Source organism: Nyctereutes procyonoides, unplaced genomic scaffold (genome assembly GCF_905146905.1).
Source record: "Nyctereutes procyonoides isolate TBG_1078 unplaced genomic scaffold, NYPRO_anot_genome, whole genome shotgun sequence".
In the NCBI taxonomy this organism is placed as follows: Eukaryota; Metazoa; Chordata; class Mammalia; order Carnivora; family Canidae; genus Nyctereutes; species Nyctereutes procyonoides.
This window is the reverse complement of record NW_026575125.1, coordinates 26,456,800-26,476,262: the sequence shown is the minus strand read 5'-3', so window position 1 is coordinate 26,476,262 and position 19,463 is coordinate 26,456,800. Positions and strand designations below refer to the sequence as shown.

Here is a 19,463-nt window from a genome sequence, read left to right as displayed (position 1 = left end):
CTTGCTTAAGGCAGACCCAAAATATGCATACTTCCCACCCTGTGAGCTTCTCCTTAATTAACACTGATCATGCAAAGGCACACTCTCCATCTAGTTTAGGAGTATTTCTGAGTTGGTACTTGATAAAATTTTACAATGTAGCTTTTAATCATTTTATTATAATTGAAAAAGCTCTGTGCAGTTTCCTGTTTTTAAAATAATTCATGCTTGCAAAATTTATCTTCCCCCTCCCCTTTTATTAGAAACTGCTAATTTGTTAGATTTATAGTATCTATAATAGTTCTATATGATAGACTAAATTTGCCTGAATCCAGATTGGTGGATGTGATTTAATTTAGCTGCTTTTTATATAGTATGAGGGTAAAGCTGGATTTCTCTGGGCCTAATCTTTTTAGGTGCAGACCTTTATAGTTTTCTTACCCTTATGAAAGAGACTCTGTGTGTTCATGCTTTGATATACAGGTCAGTGTCTAATACTACTAAGAAGACTTTGATGACTGGCAAGTGCTCTTTAGCTCTTTATTTCAATAATACCCTGATATGATTATGTAATTACACTCGGCATGGAAGTTGTGTTTAAAGAGTAGATAACTGACATTGAAAACACTTGGCCTCTGTGAATTCATAGAAATTACACAAAACTTCTTGTCATGTTCTTTATCATAACCAGCATGTGGGTAGTTATGATTGCTAGAGGGGCCAGGTGCTTTCATGTTTCAGCAGGTAGACGTAAGGCCAATTTGATTTTTCTCTTATATCTGTCAGTTGCTTAGGAAATTTTCTTAAAGTTTGTTTGTTTATAAGTAATCTCTACCCCCAGCATGGGGCTCAAACTGACAACCCAGAGATCAAGAATTTCAGGCTCTTCCAAAGAGCCAGCCTGGTGTCCATGCTTAGGAAATATTTTCTTTTTAGTGTAACTTTTTGTTCTAGAGTAACATTCAATACTCCTAGAGTAGTATCCATGAAGTTCTAAAGGAAAGAAGAAATGAGCCAACAATTTACTCATTAACAGTTAAATTTTTTTATTTCTAACATCTTAGTTATAATTTTTAATTGAGGTATAATTGACATACATGTTATATTAGTTTTCGAGTGTACAACATAGTAATTCAACAATTCTGTACAGATGCAGTTGCTCCCCACAATAAGTGTAGGTGCTTTTATTGACAGTATTCCTGTACCCTATACTGTACTTTTCATCTGCATGACTATTTTATGACTGAAAGTTTGTACCTCTTATTCCCCTTCAACTCATTCACCTTGTCTCCCTACTTTTCCTTCCCTCTGGCAACCACCAGTTCTCTGTATTTGAGTCTATGCAATTTGTTTGTTCCTTTTGGTTTTTAGATTCCACATGTAAGTGAAATCATATGCTTATTTGCCTTTCTCTGACTTATTTCATTTAGCATAATACTCTCTAGGTTCATCCATGGTGTCACTAATGGCAAGATTTCTTTTTTTATGGTTAATATTCAGTTGTGTATATACCACATCTTCCCTATCCATTTTTCTATCAGTGGACACTTAGGTTTTTGCTATTGTAAATAATGCTGCAAAGAACATGGGAGTGCATTCATCTTTTTGAGTTAGTGTTTTCTTCAGATGAATATCCAGAAGGAGAATTTCTGAATCATATAGTAGTACTTATTTTTAATTTTTTGAGGAAACTCTATACTGTGTTTTACAATGGCTGTACCAACTTACTTTCCCAGCAACAGTGTTCCATGGTTCCCTTTTCTCCATCTCATTGCCAACACTTGTTTTTTGGTTTTCTGATACTAGCCATTCTGACAAGTGTTAACTGCTAGCTTGCTGTGGCTATGATTTGCATTTCCCTGATGATTAGCGATGTTAAACATTTTTTTCATGTGTACATTGGCCATCTGTATGTCTTCTTTGGAAAAAAGTGCATTCAGGTTCTTTGTCCATGTTTTAAGTGGATTGCTTTTCTGGTATTGAGTTGGAGGAGTTGTTTATATATTTTGTATATTAACCCCTTATCTGATATATCATTCACAAATAAGTTTTTTCACTTAGTAGGTTGCCTGTTTGTTTTGTTGATGATTTCCTTTGCTGTGTAGAAGCTTTTTACTTTGACATAGTCCTGACAGTTTATTTTTGCTTTAGTTTCTCTTTCCCGAGGAGACATACAAAAAAATATTGCTAAGGCCAGTGTCCAAGAGATTATTGCCTATTTTCTTTTAGAATTTTTATGGTTTTAGGTCTCACATTTAGGTCTTTAATCCATCTTGAGTTTATTTTTATGTATGAAGTAAGAAAGTGGTCCAATTTCATTCATTGGCATATAGCTGTCCAGTTTTCCCAGAACCATTAATTGAAGAATCTGTATTTCTCCCATTATATACATTCTTGCCTCCTTTGTCAAAGACTATTGACCATTTAAGTATGTATTTATTTCTAGGCTCTCTGGTCTATTCCACTGATATATGTGTCTTGATTAGTACAAGTTTGTAATATAATTTGAAATTTGGGATTATAATGCCCTCAGCTTTGTTCTTCTTTTCTAAGATTGCTTTGGCTATGTCGGGGTCTTATGTGGTTCCATACAGATTTTGGGATTATGGGTTCTAGTTCTGTGAGGAATACTATTGGTATTTTGATAGAGATCGCTCTCAATTTTGTAGATTGCTTTGGGTAGTATGGACATTTTAACGATCTTTTTCCAATCCATGAACATTGAATAGCTTTCCATTTGTTTGTGTCATGTGTTCTTCATCAACGTTTTGGAGGTTTCAGAGTACAAGCCTTTCATCTCCTTGATTAAATTCTATTCCTAGGTATTTAAGTTTTATTACTAGGTATTTTATTCTTTTTGATGCAGTTGTAAATGGTATTGTTTTCTTACTTTGTCTTTCTGCTACTTCATTATTAGTGTATTGAAATGCAACAGATTTTTACTTATTTTATTTCCGGAAACTGTACTGAATTCATTTATTCTAATAGTCTTTAGGGTTTTCTCTGTATAATATCATCTAACAGTGGCAATTTTACTTCTTCCTTAGTAGTTTGGATGCCTTTTATTTCTTGTCAGATTGCTGTGACTAGGACTTCCAGTAATCTGTTGAATAAAAGTGGTGAAAGTGGACATCCTTGTCTTGTTGCTAATCTTAGAGGAAAAGCTCTAAGGGTTTTCACATTGAATATTATGTTAGCTGTGGGTTTGTCATATATGGTCTTTATGTTGAGCTCTGTTCTGAATCCACTTTTTTGGGGAGTTGTTATCATAAATGGATGCTAAAGTTTGACAGTTTCAATACATGAAGCAAAAGCAATGATCATATGGCTTTTATCCTTCATTTTCTTAATGTGGTGTCATGTTGATTTATCATTTTAACATATCACTGAATTTGGTTTGCTAATATTTGGTGGAGGATTTTTTTCATCTGTGTTCATCAAGGATATTGTCCTATAATTTTCTTTCTTGGGAACTTTTTGGGTACAATAGGTATTAACTCTTCCTTAAAACACCTGTGAAGCCATCTGGTTCTATCCTTTTGTTTGTTGGGAGTTTTTTAATTTACTGATTCAATTTCATTACTACTAATCAATATGTTCAAACTTTCTGTTTCTTCCTAATTCATTTTTGGGAGATTGTGTGTTTCTAGCAACTTACCTAGGTTGTCCAATTTATTGGCATATAATTCTTTGTATCTCTGTCATGTTGGTTGTTATTTCACCCCTTTCATTTTGTATTTATTTAACTACTCTTTTGATGAGTCTGGCTCAAGATTTATCAATTTTGTTGATCTTTTCAAAAAACTAGCTCTTAGTTTCAGTTTCTATTTCATTTTTGTCCTCTGTGATCTTTATTTTTTCCTTTCTTCTATGAACTTTAGGCTTTGCTGGTTTTTCCTTTTCTAGTTCCTCTTCTAGGCATAGGTTACATTATTTGAGACTTTGCTTTTTTCTTGAAGTAAGCCCGTATCCCTATAAACTTGCTTTGCTACCTCCCAAAGATTTTGAACCATTGTGTTCTCATTTTCATTTGTCTCTATGTATTTTTTTATTTCCTCTTTGATTTTTTTGTTGACCCAGTCATGGTTTACTCTCCATGTGTTTGTATTTTTCCAGTGTTTTCTTGTAATTGATTCCTAGGTTCCACACCCTTGTGGTCAGAAAAGAGGCTTGATGTGATTTCAGTCTTCTTAAACTTAGACTTGTATAGTGGCCTCACATGTGATCTGTCTTGGAGAATGTTCCATGTGCACTTGAAAAAAAATGTGTATTCTGCAGTTTGGGGATGAAATATCCTGATTAGGAAATTTTTTAAGGTAAATTGGTATCTGGACAACCATGTTTGTACATTTGATGACATAAAATTAATCATATACATTTACATGAGTATAGAATGAAGGTTTTTTTTTAAGGCTCTATGGAGAATAAGAAATTAATACTGGGAGAATTCTTTTTAGGATGACTGACTGCTGGAAGAAATTGTGGTGACAAAAGCCATGTGCAGTGAATTTGAAATAGTGTTCTTTAGAGAGCTACCAGGGAAATAGAATTTACAAGATAATCAAGAACGTAAATAGATTCTCTGTGAGTCGTCATCTGATTGCTGACATATATTCAACTATATTGAAATGACAGCATAAATACATTCCAACAATTAGAGAATTAATAGGGGTGAGATGTACATGTATAACTTCAAGAAAAGCAAAATATATATTGGTAACAATATAAATCAACAGCCAACTGTTAAAGTGAGTAAACTGTGTATTTGTGGTTAAGCTTTAAAACAACTCACCTTGGAATAGGGGTAAGTATCCCATTGGTCTTTTATGAAGATGATCTCTGCTACATGCTTTATAAATACTGTGTCCAAAGAAAAAAACTAGTATCATGATACACTTTGAAAGGCATTGGCATAGATATTTTTAAATATAGAAGATAACTTTAATTCTGAACTCCTAACAAAAATATGCCCTATCAACTCTGCCACACTGACTACATTTATTGGGAAAAGTTATCTCTAATTCGATACCTTAAACGTTAGTCTTTCAAATAAACACCTTTAAAAAGAGAATATGAACTCCAAGTACTTGGTATTTGTTTTCTGGCCAAGATACTTTTTTTTAAGATTTATTTATTTATTTAGAGAGAGCGAGAGAGAGGCAGAGACACAAGCAGGCTCCATGCAGGAAAGCCTGACGTGAGACTCGATCCCGGATCTCCAGGATCACACCCCGGGCTGCAGGCAGCGCTAAACTGCTGCGCCACCGGGGCTGCCCCCAAGATACTTTTTTGTAAGATACTTCTTTTGAGCTGTTTTTGAACCTTTAGCATGATTGCTTGTCCTGCCTCAGAACTGTAGGAGGGAAAATTCATCCCTCAAAATCAAGTTTGTTATTGAGTGAATAGATTTATGTATATCACCTATTTGTTAGGCCATTTTTTATAAAGACTTTATTTAAGTAATCCCTGCCCCCAGTGTGGGGCTTGAACTCACAACCCTGAGATGAAGAGTTGCATTCTCTCCTGACTGAGCCAGGCACCCCACTTCCTTGGCTCATTTAATCCTGTTATGGTAAATTTACGTTTGAATGCATATTGAGGGAACATTGACCATACATCTATAAAATCAACATGTCCTGGTAGGCTTCTGATTAAGATCACATGAGCTCTTTTTTTAGGGCATCTTCCTCTGCTCCTACCATTGATCCAGTCAGTGGTAGATAACATATGGAATGCAAAGACGAAAACCACGGCATGCATGGTGAGCAGTGTGTGGGGATAAGTTAGCAGACTTTCAGTTCCTGCTGTAATAACAGGAATTAACAGCCTCTTTAAATGCCTGGCTCGGGGCCCCCACCTTTTAAAATCAGGGCTCCCAAAAAACACACTTGAGAGACAGACTTATACTTGAAATGAAAAATGAACAACTTGGGCTGCTGCAGGGCACTACAGCTTATCTGCAGCCATGGATGCAGCATTACATTCTAATGCATAAAGCCTGGGAAAGAGGTGAGGCATGCAGTTGCAAAGAAGAGCATCACTTCACAGCCTTGAAACCAGGACCTGAACCATGTTGCCTGGTGATGAAACTTAGCAATAAGTGCATTCATGCCACTCAATCTAAGTAAGAGCTATAATCTACCAATATAAGATTTAGCTCTAGACCAGAGGTCTTGGGTGGAAGCAGCCAAAAACTACTTGAGAGGTGAGTTCAGAAGGAGAGGAAATAAATAAGGAAATACCATTTATTTAAAAAAAAATGAACCAATGAACTGGGGCGCCTGACTGGCTCAGTTGGGAGAGCATGCAACACTTGATCTCAAGGTCCTGAGTTCGAGCCCCATACTGGGTTATAGAGCTTACTTACAGTATGTACAAAAATAAAGAACCAGGTGGATCTTCAAAAAAAAAATCTTTGGAAATGCAAACTATCGTCATTGAAATTACTAAACTCCATAGACAGGACACATTCTAGACTGTACCCCATCAGAAAAGATAAGGGAATTAAAATATATAAATAAGCAATTAAGAAAAATGGAGAATTAACCACAAGGCTCCAAAATATATCCAGTAGGAGTTTCAGAAGAACATGGAAAAAATGGCAGAGAAGCCGTATTTGAAGCCACAATAGCTGGGAATCTTCCAGAACTGAAGAAAGATATGAGTCTTTAAGGAAATGGTCTCCTGAGAGAAATTTCCAACATCTGGTAAGGCAAGAAAGGGCCTCCATAGAGCAATTGGTATTCTTTATAGCCCAGCTTTGGGAAGCCCTGGCAGATTCAAATGAGCCTTTTCTGGTTTTCACTGGAAAACATATAAGCAAAAATGTAATGTGTTGCATATACTAAGCTGTACAAAGGCACTAAGCTGAACAAAGGCACTTATAAAGAACTCATAAAAGAGAGCTCTTTGGACAACTAAACTCAGAAGATGAAGACACCAAGGAAGATCTCTCTAGAAAAGGTAGTCGCCTGTCTATACCTTTGAAAAGTAGGTGGGAAGATGGTAATCATTTGCTGTACTATCCTAAAGTCCGCATCTAAAAATAGTGTTTTCAAAATGAATAGTCTGCTAGAAAGAAGAATCTTGAATAGGATTCTCCATTAAAAGGTGGTGTTAGTTGGGACTTTTCGATGAAGGTGGATTTCTCCTAGTGAACAACTCCAGGAGGGAAAAACAGTAACTCCCATCAAGTGAAAACTTATAAACATTGGATGCTGTTTCAGGTCCACAGAAACACTTAGATGATTCTCAGTTAAGTAGTTAGGAATTGAATTTAATTAATGCCAACAACTACATACATTGGTTCCCACCTAGAGGACTGATGTGCAGAATCTGGCTTAAAGTAAACTTGTTTGATAAATTGTCTTATTACTCCTTTGTCAAAGCAGCTTGCTATGAAACAAAGTACATACACACAGCTCTCCTTGAAGATTAACAAAAGATAGATAGGATTCCAGTCAAAACAGATCAGAGATTATATTTCTTTTTAAGATTTTATTTATTTACTTGAAAGAGAGGGAGGGAGAGAGAACAAGCCGGGGGTGGGGTGGGGATGGTGGCAGAGGCAGAGGAAGCAGCAGCTTCCCCACTGAGCAGAGAGCCTGATGTGGGGCTCGATCCCAGGACCTCGGGATCATAACCTGAGCCAAAGGCAGACACTCAACCGACTGAGCCACCCAGCACCACAGAGATTATATTTCTATATATTAGAAAGACCGGGTATTTATTTATTTCCCCTATGACTTTCAACAATTCTAGAAACCTTGTAAAGTTAGGTCCAGGATAGAGCTTTAAAAAGAAAAAAGTAATAGATTGGATTTTGTCTTCTTCCATGTAGACATTAGCATTTTGGAAGCCATGCCACCCCGTGTGGCTCTTTCAGATAGGGAACAACCAAAAATATTTCCTTAACTAGAAACCTGGTCATAAGATGATCTTATTTTCCCGAGCTGGGCAGCGGAAAGCTCTGCTTGCATCTCATGGCTGTTCTCTGAGATCTAGACCTCCCCCACTTGTGGATAGGCATTTCTCTCAACTGATGGTGTATCATCTGCAAACAGTGGATATCTGTCGTCTTATTTTGGCATTACTGAAACTGGAAGAAAGAGATCAACAGTTCTGATCAGGCACATGGTAGCCAATATTAGGAGTGTCCTCAATTGGAATTAGAGCCTCAGCAATTCTGAAGCAAGAAGGTAATCTACAACCTTAATAAATATATTCATTAAAAAACGTAAATGGCTTCAGCATTCAGCCTGAAGAGCAAGAGGAAAAAACACAGTACAGAACATTATTAATGGATATAAAATAAGATTGAAGAGACTTAACACGTTCTTGGATGTGAAGATTCCCTAACACCAAGCCACTTCTTCCCCATTGAACCTATATACCTCCAATGTCATTGGAACCCCAAATTTCAACAATAAGAGCCAAGACACTTTTAAGGCAGGACAGAGTAGGAGGGCCTACCAGACACCAATTTATTTTAAGTTGTAGTGTGCAATCTTCATGGGGACATAAAAATAAAGCCACAGAACAGAAAGCTCAGAAGCACATTTGTGTATTTATGGGTGCTTGATGCATTGCAGAGCTACCCTTAGAAATCAGTGAGGAAAAGATGGACTCTACAGTCCAAGAGGCTGGCTTCATAATTTATCTATGGGATGGGAAGTAAAATTAGATCATGTCTTTACATCAAGCACAGAAGATTCTGGGTGAATTAAACTTTTAAATGCAGGTAGAAGGGATGCCTGGGTGGTTCAGTGGTTAAGCGTCTGCCTTCGGCTTAGGGTCCTGGAATCGAGTCCCACATCGGGCTCCCTGCATGGAACCTGCTTCTCCCTCTGCCTGTGTCTCTGCCTGCCCCTTCCTCTCCCCCCCCCCCCGTCCCTCTCTCTCTCCTCTCTCTCTGTGTGTGTGTCTCATGGATAAATAATTAAAATCTTTAAAAAACAAAAAAATAAAATGCAGGTAGAAGGTTTTCTTAAAACATAAAAAGCAGAAAACATGGAGGAATATATTAAAGGTTAAAATTTGTGCACTAAAGGATGCCATGAATACAGTTGAAGATTTTGCTAGAACCCAACAATTCCACATCCAACTAAGTTCTATAAAGAATCTCTTAAACAGGTATCCAAGGCGACAGGAGGAAGTTAAATTGCATCTTTGTTTGTAATAGTGATGGGTGGAAACTTAAATATCCACTGACAGGTGAATGTTGTTGACCTATTCAAGCATCAGAATAATACCTTACAACAATTAAAATCAGGGACTATTATGTATCAACCTGGATAAATCTCCAAAATGGTGTTGAAGGCAAAAAGCAACTCTTAGAATGGTATGTATCTTCTTAAAAATAATGTTCGTAAAGTTTAAGAACATGCAAAATAACAGCTAGATTGAATCACATGAAATGGCCACTTTTGTAGGTAAAACAGCCAAATAACAGCATCTTGACTAAGTTCAACCTCATCTTCGTGGATACATTCATGGTAATGATAGACACGGAATTCAGGATGGCATTATCTCCTTGGGGGCACTGGGAAGGGGGGAACTGATCGGATATTGAGGAGAATACATAGGAAGGCTGCAGCTTTATTTCTTCAAAACTTTTTGAAGAAAATACGGCAAATGTTTAATTTATGAGAAAACAGTGCAGTGGGTTCATGGTTACACTGTTACTATGCTGTTACACATTACTGTTGAAACGTTTGATTTTTTTTAAGCAAACCTGTGTTGACAGAGGTATAAAAATTTGTAATCTCATGACTTTATAAGGAAATAGTTGTAAAATGACTGAATCCGTTGCTGCTTGCTCATCTGAATGTGGCACTCATAAAATAAGAGTTTGAAAAGCATCTCCCCTCACACACCGGGCAGACGCTTCCAATTTTCTTTCTTTCTCTTTTTTTTTTTTTTAAGCATTGCGAAGATCCTCATCATAAAAACCATTCATTAAGTACCTCTCTTTTGCTTGCTGTTGTGTTTGGTGGCGGTCAGATGTATCTCTACGCCATTTTATATGAAATCTGATGATGATTTTCAACTTTCTGGGTCTTTTTTCTCTTCTCACTTTTTTGATGCCAACAGAAATCTGCAAGCAGAGTATGATCGTCTAAAGCAGCAGCATGAACACAAAGGCCTGTCCCCACTGCCGTCCCCTCCTGAAATGATGCCTACTTCTCCCCAAAGTCCCCGGGATGCTGAGCTCATCGCTGAGGCCAAGCTGCTGCGTCAACACAAAGGCCGCCTGGAAGCCAGGATGCAAATCCTTGAAGACCACAACAAACAACTGGAATCCCAGTTACACAGGCTCAGGCAGCTGCTGGAGCAAGTGAGGCCCACATCTCTCTAACATGGGATAATTGCGAAAATTGCTGTTTCCTCTCTTATCCAGAACTAAAAAATAGAACTCAGAGTCCCTTTTAGGATTGCAAGAGGTATCGATTTGTTGGGTACTTAGGATGTGCCTAGCAAAGTACTGGCCATGGAGGGATAGAAGAAGGGGAGGAAAACTAGTATATCTTTTTATATTTGTTCAAGATTGTTTCCTACAAAACTTTTTTATTGAAGCTATTTAAAATTTATCTTGGGAGGAAAAAGTATTGAAAGATTTCCACTAGTTTCCTAAAAGTGAGAATCATGCCTCTGGAAATAGAACTCTTTTGTTGTTGTTGTTTGTGGTTTTTTGCAGTTGGTCTTATTTTCTGGTGTGCCTTTCAATTTTTTTCTAATCCCTGAAACATAATTTTTAAAGCCTCCATTGAAATCCTAGCAAGATAGTGCATCGTAGTAGGTAGGCCCTACCTGCATAAAGCTTGAATATGTTCCCTCCATCCTGTGACTTAATACTTTACAAAAGTATAAAGTCTCTGCTATATGATTGTAGTCTCAAATGGTTTTACCATTCTCACATGACCTTCTAGGTCTTTCAGTTATTTGATCTAATGATTTTATGTATCTTATTCCAGTGTAGCCGTAATTCCTTTTCAAACACGTAAGGGGCACAATTCAGATACAAAGACAGTATTGATGGAGCTTATCAACAGCAAAATTTGAGAGGTTTCTATGTAGAAAAGGTTCTACTTTCTGAATCCGATGAGTCATCATTTTAAACTTATATAATTATTTGAGTGTTTATTATGAAAACTAATGCTGCTTTCTTTTGGCTACCTTAGCCCCAGGCAGAGGCCAAGGTGAATGGTACAACGGTGTCTTCTCCTTCTACCTCTCTTCAGAGGTCAGACAGCAGTCAGCCTATGCTGCTCCGGGTGGTCGGCAGTCAGACTTCAGAATCCATGGGTAAGTGTTTCTCTTAACCACTCTTAGATGTTGTTTTCTCTTCAGGTCTGGAAATGGTGAACTGTTTGCTCAGATCATCAGCTAAATCACCTACTATCAGCTCTGTACAAGCCATGGTCATAAATGTCTTTAGAATACAAAGATGAGTCACATAGTCCAAGTCCCCTCAAAAAGCTGGCCATTCAGCTCCTCAGAACAAAATAGTGTAGTATTTGAGTTCATTCATTTTGGAGAACAGCAAAGGCTTTATGATGAATTGGTAATTCTGCATAGTTTGGAAGGGTGAAGTAGGAACCAAGCACTCTTTGAAGGAGTAGCCTAAGTGGAGATGTAGAGATAAAGATGTTTGGCCCAGGGCAGCAAAGAGCCAGTAGTCCATGTCAGTAGAAAAATCAGGTCCAAGCAGAAGGGGTGGGGTTAGAGAGAGGGAAATAATGCTGCAGAGGAAGATTGGGGTCGTACTACAATGACATGAGTGTTGAGCAGAGGTGTTGGACTCACTTTGGTCAGAAAAGAATATATGTCAGGTAAGAAATATCTCCCAAGAGGTATCCCGGCAGCTGTCTGTGGCCCAAAGTAACCCATTGTTCCACCTTATAAAAGTTTTTTTTTATTTTTTTGTAAGTTTTTTTATTTATTTATGATAGTCACAGAGAGAGAGAGAGAGGCAGAGACATAGGCAGAGGGAGAAGCAGGCTCCATGCACCGGGAGCCCGATGTGGGATTCGACCCCGGGTCTCCAGGATCACGCCCTGGGCCAAAGGCAGACGCCAAACCACTGCGCCATCCGGGGATCCCTCCACCTTATAAAAGTTTTAAGAGGCAAACACAAAGGCCAAACTATGGGAGTTCAAAGTGTAGGCTAGCTAGGGGTCAGGGAGGAGAAGACTAGGAAACTTCTACTTGAAAACAGAGTATTTAGGGCAATGAGCCTGCTTGGGCAATGATGGGAGAGCATTGGGTTAGAACCAGATAGTGATCCTTGTGACTGGGGACACGCTGTGTTTGAGAAACCAGCAGGTCGTAGTTGTGTGTGGAAAGTGAAAGCACAGGCCCGTATCTGGTGTAAAAGAGCCGGCTGGGGGAGGCGACAGTGTGCTCCTTGGAAGTAGGAGCTGGAGGGTGTGAGATAAGAAATGTGTAACAAAAGGGCCTGGATCCAGTGTCTTGAGGAAGACCTCCCTCTGGGTGATGGGGTAATAAAGGAGTGGAAAGCAGGTAGAATGAAGATGTGGGCAACAGGTCAAAGAATGAAAAGAAATGATGGCTCGTTGGATCGTGTCAATGCATTAGCCAAGAGAATTGTGAAGTTGGAGAAGGTGTGTTTTCAGTGAAGTAAAAGATCGGGTAATTTTGAAAACAAGTGAGGCCGGAGCAAAGTGGAGGCACTTTTGGAACATTACAAAGTTACAATGAGGACTTAAGTAAAAGATGAGTTTGTTGAGGAAATGGTCTAGTGTCATTCCTGCCTAGGACTGGGTTCTCAGAAAACTGGAGTGCATGAAGCATAAATGATAATAGAATGTCACCAGCTGTCTGCTTATTGACTTTTCCTGCCATGCTAGATTGTGAAGGCCACAAATACTTTATCCCCTTCATTTATCCTGCTCTTTTTTTTTTTTTGAAGACTTACTTATTTTAGAGACAGAGCGAGCAAGCAAGCATGCATGTGGAGGGAGGGGCAGAGAGAGACTCTTCAAGCAGACACCCTGCTGAGCACAGAGCTCGATCCCACAACCCATGAGATCATGACCTGAGCTGAAACCAAGAGTCAGGCACTTAACCAGCTGAGCCACCCGGGCACCTCTGTCCTCAGGCCCAGCATGAGGCAGCCCCATGTTTTGTTTCCTCTTCCGTGGATCCTAAACTGGTTGTACTTGACCCTCTTGATCTTTCCTCACAGAAAAGAAGAGACCTGTGTCTCTTTGATTCCTCACACTTAAAGCTCTGGTATCATAGTGTGTCGACAAATTCATTTTATACTTAAATGTTCTATGAGAGTAGCATATAGAGAGGTAAAGTGCCAGACAGAAAAGAAGAATCAAGGCACCACAGTCAGGAGAATTTCAAAATTGGATGTACTTTCATGAGGTGCCTATCTATATCTAAGACCCAGCCTACTGGTGAGCTGCCAAAGACTATACGTGGAGATCACTGAGAGGGGGCTTTTTGTGGCTTTGACAAGACCAGGGTGGTCGGGCTTATCAGATGTAGTGAGGTTCTGAGGTGATGGAGATACTGAGGAGGTTGTGTGAGGGGGCTGCAGAGGGCTGGGGAAGCAGTTCTGATGAGCTTCAAGACCCTCAGGCAGTGGGCAGAGTCCTCTGTTCCTCCAGAGAAGTCAGACCTTGCAGGAAAGCCAGGTCCCGGTTGTCCTGTGAAGGAAGAAAATGTGTGTGTGGAGGGTTCTCCTGGCTTTATCCCAGCTCAGTGACTGAGGGCAGTGTTCGCATCAGATTCTCTTTCCCTGCCATGAGATCCGAATAGAACCACTGGACCACTGGGACTGAAAACAATAGTTTGGCACGCGAAAAAAATGTCTGCCTCTTCAAAGTCTGTAAACTCCAAAACCAATGGAGTTTTTGTACCTTGCTTTGAAGTAAGCAGAGCATGTGAAACCGTACCACATATTTTAACAAGTGAGATTCTGACCCCTGGGTGCTTAGAAGCAGTGATTATATGTAGGCCTGTCAACACTGGCCTAGAGAAAGAATCTCCAAGGAAGCCCCCAAATCACAGCACACATCAGGCTGTGGTCCTGATGGTTTGCAGAGCTCAGAGGATCACAGCAGAACGGAAAACAAGAAGTGTTCTACGTGGGTGAGTTCAGCTACCTGGCTAGTATAAAACGGATTGGCTGAATTTGTTCTCTGAAAGAAAAGACTAAATGCAAAGGTGATTTTTTTTTTCAACTGTGTTTGGGGGGGGCGGGAACCCAACCCTCTTCTTGAAGGATGCACACAGGTACTTAAATAGGTGCCATGTGTATCTTCCCACTTTGAAAGTCTGAGCTGTGTGATAAGGCTGGGATTTAAAGAACCATATTGTGGATACAGAATTGCGTTCTTTAAATAAATCCTCTCCCAATGACATTCTAAAGGCAAGCATGGGTGAAGTCTTACTGGGTGACCTCATGAGTAACCTAATGAGTTGGAGTGCTTCCTCAAACCATGAAATACTTATCACTATGTCTCTGCATACCATATGTGTCACTATACATTTTTTTTAAACTGGGACCGTGTTTTTTGTTTTGTTTTTTAAAGATTTTATTTATTTATTCATGAGCAACAGAGAGAGAGATAGAGAGAGAGAGGTAGAGAGAGAGGCAGAGACACAGGCAGAGGGAGAAGCAGGCTCCAGGCAGGGAGCCCGACATGGGACTTGATCCCGGGACTCCAGGATCGCACCCTGGGCTGAAGGCAGGCGCTAAACCACTGAGCCACCCAGGTGTCCCTAACTGGGACAGTGTTGTGAAGCTTAAGTTCTATTGGAAGAGACAAGGAAATTCACAAAGTTTGGGTTTCGTGAGTTACGTATCCAGGAGCTTCACTAGCAACTCCTTACCTCTGATGAGCCATTCCCTTCTTCCCATCTTCCAACTCACTTTTTCTTAAAAACGTTAAGAAGTTCCCTAGCTTCTGCCTAAGAATTTCAAACTATGACAGAAATGGAGTTAATTGAAATTTGCCACATTTGCTTTATTTTACATCTTTATGCATATGTGCACATTAGGTGTTTTGCAGTTTGTTTTGTATATTTAACTGACCCACTTAATGATTAAACCCTAAATACTTCAACATGTATCTTCCAAGGTAAAAGATACTCTCTTACATAATCACAAAAGAATCATCGCACTCAGGAAATTAACACTGATATGACACTGTTAGGCATAATTTAAGTTGAAATTCCCTCAGTTCTGCCAGTAAAATTCTTTACAGCTTTCTATTTTTCTCATTCAGGATCCAGTGAAGGGCCACATTTTGTATTTAGCTATCATTTCATTTTAGTCTCCTGTGATCTAGAACACTTCCTTAGCCTCTCTACATTTTTCATGACACTGACATTTTAGAAGAGGTCACAGCAACTTGTTCTATAGGATGTCCCTCACTCCTGGATTCAAGTTAAATATTTTATATCCAATTATCACATCGGTGATGTACCTTTCTCAGGGCATCACTCAACTTTCCTCAAGATTCTCTCATTAGCCCCTTCCCTCTCCCTAGATGATCTTTCCAGGTCTTGGTTTCTGGGATGTTGATAACCATAAGTCAAGATTGCTAGGCCTCTCCTGAGTGTCTTTTGGATAAAAATGTAACCCAATCTGAAATCCTGGTCAGCCTCCAGAACATCTTCTGATTTTAATACCACACAAAGATAGTCCTTTACCACCCTTTCTTCCATTACCTGCCTTCTTTTAATTTTTTTAACTTTCTTAAAGTATAATTGATGGACCAAAACCTGCACACATGTGTACTTCTTGGTGAGTTTGGACATATGCAACACCCCTGACATGACCACAAACAAGGTACTAAATATATTAATCACCAAAAAAATCAGCTGAGGATAGTACTTAAAGGGCTCATAAGGATTCACTGTGGCCAGCCCTGCAGGGCTCGGCTCAGAGGCCCCAGACTGAAATGCACCCACTCTTCCTTGGAAGAGGCCTATTTGTTTATCGCATAAGTTTCAGCCTGAGGTAGAGGTTTCTAATGTAATACACATCTAAGGGCCACCTGAAATAGTCTCCAGAGACTAGGGAGGCTGGTGGGTACCACCTTCTCACTCTCCTGCCTCCCTCCAAGTCACATATCTCGTGGAAAGGAGAATGTACACACATCTAATGCTCTGGTTTTCGTGGCTGTCATCCAGTTAACATAACTTGATGATCTGGCTCTAGTGGCCAGTAGGGCTTGTGTTCATAAGTTTGGTGGGATGGCAGCGAACAAAAAAAAATGTAAATGGCTGTTGCCCAGGACTCAGAGAAGAGGGAACAAACACCAACTCCCATCTCCTAGCCTTTCCCTGAAGAAGGTATAGATAGCTGCATACTCTAAAATCTGCTGGCTGAAATACATTTGAAAACTGTGTACCAAATGTACAGAGTCCTGGAAAAACATAACTTTATAAAACTGATTTGTGGAGAAATATGAACTCTAAATAGTTTTATAGCCATTGAATAAATTTAATCATAGTTAAAAAAAAAAGCTGCTGGCTGAGATCCTCCCCTTTGGGACACTGACAGGTCTTGGCATGCCCTCAACTACTGGGTGACACTAAGAACCAAGAAGGCTGCTGGGACAATTACAAATGTTTGAAAGACAACCAAAAGCTAGGGCAGGGTTGAAAGTTAAGGTTCATCTCCTACAAGAATTTTAAACCAGTCCAAGACTGGGAGAGGTGGCTGTTTTATCCAATGAATGGAAACCAACACAATGTCAAGGAAAAGGAAATGGGATATGTTCCAAATCATAAAAGATGTTAATAAAATGGAGGTAAGTGGTTTCTCTGATAAAAGAGTTCAAATAATGGTCATAAAGATGCTCATTGAGGTCTGGAGAACAGTACATGTAAGGTGAGAACTTCAACAAAGAGATAGATAGTACCCAATAGAAATCATGAAGCGGAAGAACACAACAATTGAACTGAGAACTACATGAGAGGGGTTTAATAGCAGACTGCGTGAACGGAAAGAAAGGATGAGTCATCAAAGACAGGACAGGAGAATCCATCTGCCGGAAGAGCAGAAAGTAAAAAGTAAAAAGACTGGAAATGGCCTAAGAGACTTATCAGGATACTCCCAAGCAGACAAATATTCATATTATAGGTGTCTCAGAGGAACAGGGAGAGAACGAAACGGTCAGAAAACTTCACTAACTTGAGGAAGGAAACAGACATCCAGATCCAAGAGCCCAGAGGAATTAAAAGAGACCCACACCAGGACTCATTATAATTGTCAAAAGATACAGACAAGGGAGAGAATCTTAAAAGCAGTACACACAAGACCAGCAGATTTTTCAGCACAAACTTTACATGTCAGAATGGAGTTGAATGACACATTCAATGTGCTTAAAGAAGTAACTGCCAACCAGAATACTTTATCTGGCAAAGTTGTCCTTCAGAAGTAAAGGAAAGATGGAAAAAGTTTTCCAGACAAGATAAAGGAGTTCAGCACCACTAGGCCCATCTTACAAAAGGAGTTTAAAAAAAAGCCCCTTCAACTTAAGATTTATTTATTTTAGAGAATGAGAGAGCAGGCAGGGCAGAGGGGGAGAGAGTCTCAGGCAGACTCCATGCTGAGCATCTAGCCCAACTCAGGGCTCAATCCCACAACCCTGAGATCATGGCCTGAGCAGAAACCAAGAGTGAGATGCTTAACCAACTGAGCCACCCAGGCACCCCCAAAGGGACTTCTTTAAGCTGAATGAAAGGGTACTAATTAGTAAGAAGAAAACATGAAAATATAAATCTCCATGTAAAGGTAAATATATCATTACATTCAGAATAATGTGATGGAGGTGGATAAATCACTTAAAAATTTCATATGAAGGTTTAAAAACAAAAATAGTAAAAATGACCAGAATAAATTATTAATGGGTGCACTAGATAAAAGGATATCAACTGTGACATCAAAAATATAAAATGTTGTGAGGGGAGTAAAAATGTAGAGCTTTAGAATGCATTCAAAACTTAGTTGTTACCAGCTTCAAATAGACTGTTACAAAAATAGATTTTATGTAAGCCTCATAGTAACCACAGAACAAAAACTTGGAGTAGACATACAACAGAGAAAAAGAAAGAAATCAAGGCATATGACTACAGAAAAATCATGAAACCACAGAGGAGGAGAACAAGAGAAGAAAGGAACAAAGGAAATACAAAATAGCCAGAAAACAATTCTGAAATAAGTACACCACTATAAAAAATTACTTTAAATCAAAATAGAATGAAGTCTCCAATCAAAAGACCTAGAGTAACTGAATGGATTTAAAAGAAAAAAACAAAAACAAAAAAGACCAAGCCATCCAGGACCGGTATGCTAACTGAAATAAGAAAGACTGAGAAAGACCAGTACCTTATGATTTCACTCCTAATGTGAAATCTAAAAAAACACAATAAATGAACAAACAAAATTCAGTCAGATTTATAAATACCGAGAACAGATGGCTGCCAGAGGGGAGAGGGATAGGAAGCTAGGCAAAATGGGTGGTGGGAAATCCAGGCTTCCAGTTACAGAATAAGTCATGGGGATAAAAGGCACAGCATGGGGAATATAGTTGATATCATAATAGCACTGGATAGCAACAGATGGTAGCCACACTTGTGACAAGCATCACATAAGGTATAGAGAAATTCAGTGATTATGTGGTACACCTGCAACTAATGTGACACTGTGTGTCAACTATACTAAAAAAAACTTGTTAAGAACACCCATCTATATGCTGCCTCTAAGAGACTCACTTCGTATGTGAGGACACATGGAGACTGAAATTAAAGGGATGGAAAAAGATATTCCATAAAAATGAAACCAAAACACACCTGGGGTGGCTACACTTAAATCAGACATGCTAGACTCGACAACAAAAGGCATTACACGATGATAAGGGGTCAGTCCAACAAGAGGGTATGACATCTGTGCCCATTTATGCACCCAACATAGGAGCACTGAAATATAGAAAGCGAATACTAACAGACCTCCAGGGAGAAATTAACAGTAATACAATAATAATTGGGGACTTCAGTATTCCACTGTTCACTAATGGATAGATCATACAGACAGAAAATGAGTAGGGAAACACTGGACTTAAATTATTTGACATCTTAGACCAGGTAGATTCAACAGATTATATAAACATTCTACCCAAAAACAACACATTCTAGAGCACAACTGAAACAATCTCCAGGGATAGAATGTATGTTAGAGGCCACGAAACCAGTCAGTAAGTTTAAGAAGATTGAAATCAAGCATCTTTTCTGACCACAATGGTCTGAAACTAGAAATTTGTTACAAGAAGAAAACTGGAAAATTCACAAATAGATGATGAGACAACATCCTCCTGAACAACATGGATCAAAGAAAAAAATCAAGAAATAAAAAAATACCTTGAGACAAATGAAAGTGGAAACAACATACCAAAATTTATGGGACATGGCAAAAGCAGTTCAAAGGAGTTCATTGTAAT

General features: G+C 39.0%; 1 protein-coding gene across 12 annotated transcripts in view; it reads left to right on the top strand.

Annotated features, from left to right (window-relative positions):
- DMD (dystrophin) overlaps positions 1-19,463 on the top strand; it is a 2,039,779-nt gene that overhangs the window by 1,996,068 nt on the left and 24,248 nt on the right. For all 12 annotated transcript variants that reach the window (XM_055339022.1, XM_055339018.1, XM_055339021.1 and 9 more), the window contains 2 exons: positions 10,072-10,315; positions 11,160-11,283. In XM_055339022.1, coding sequence (XP_055194997.1) covers positions 10,072-10,315; positions 11,160-11,283 — 368 coding nt within the window. The remainder of the gene's footprint in view (positions 1-10,071; positions 10,316-11,159; positions 11,284-19,463) is intronic.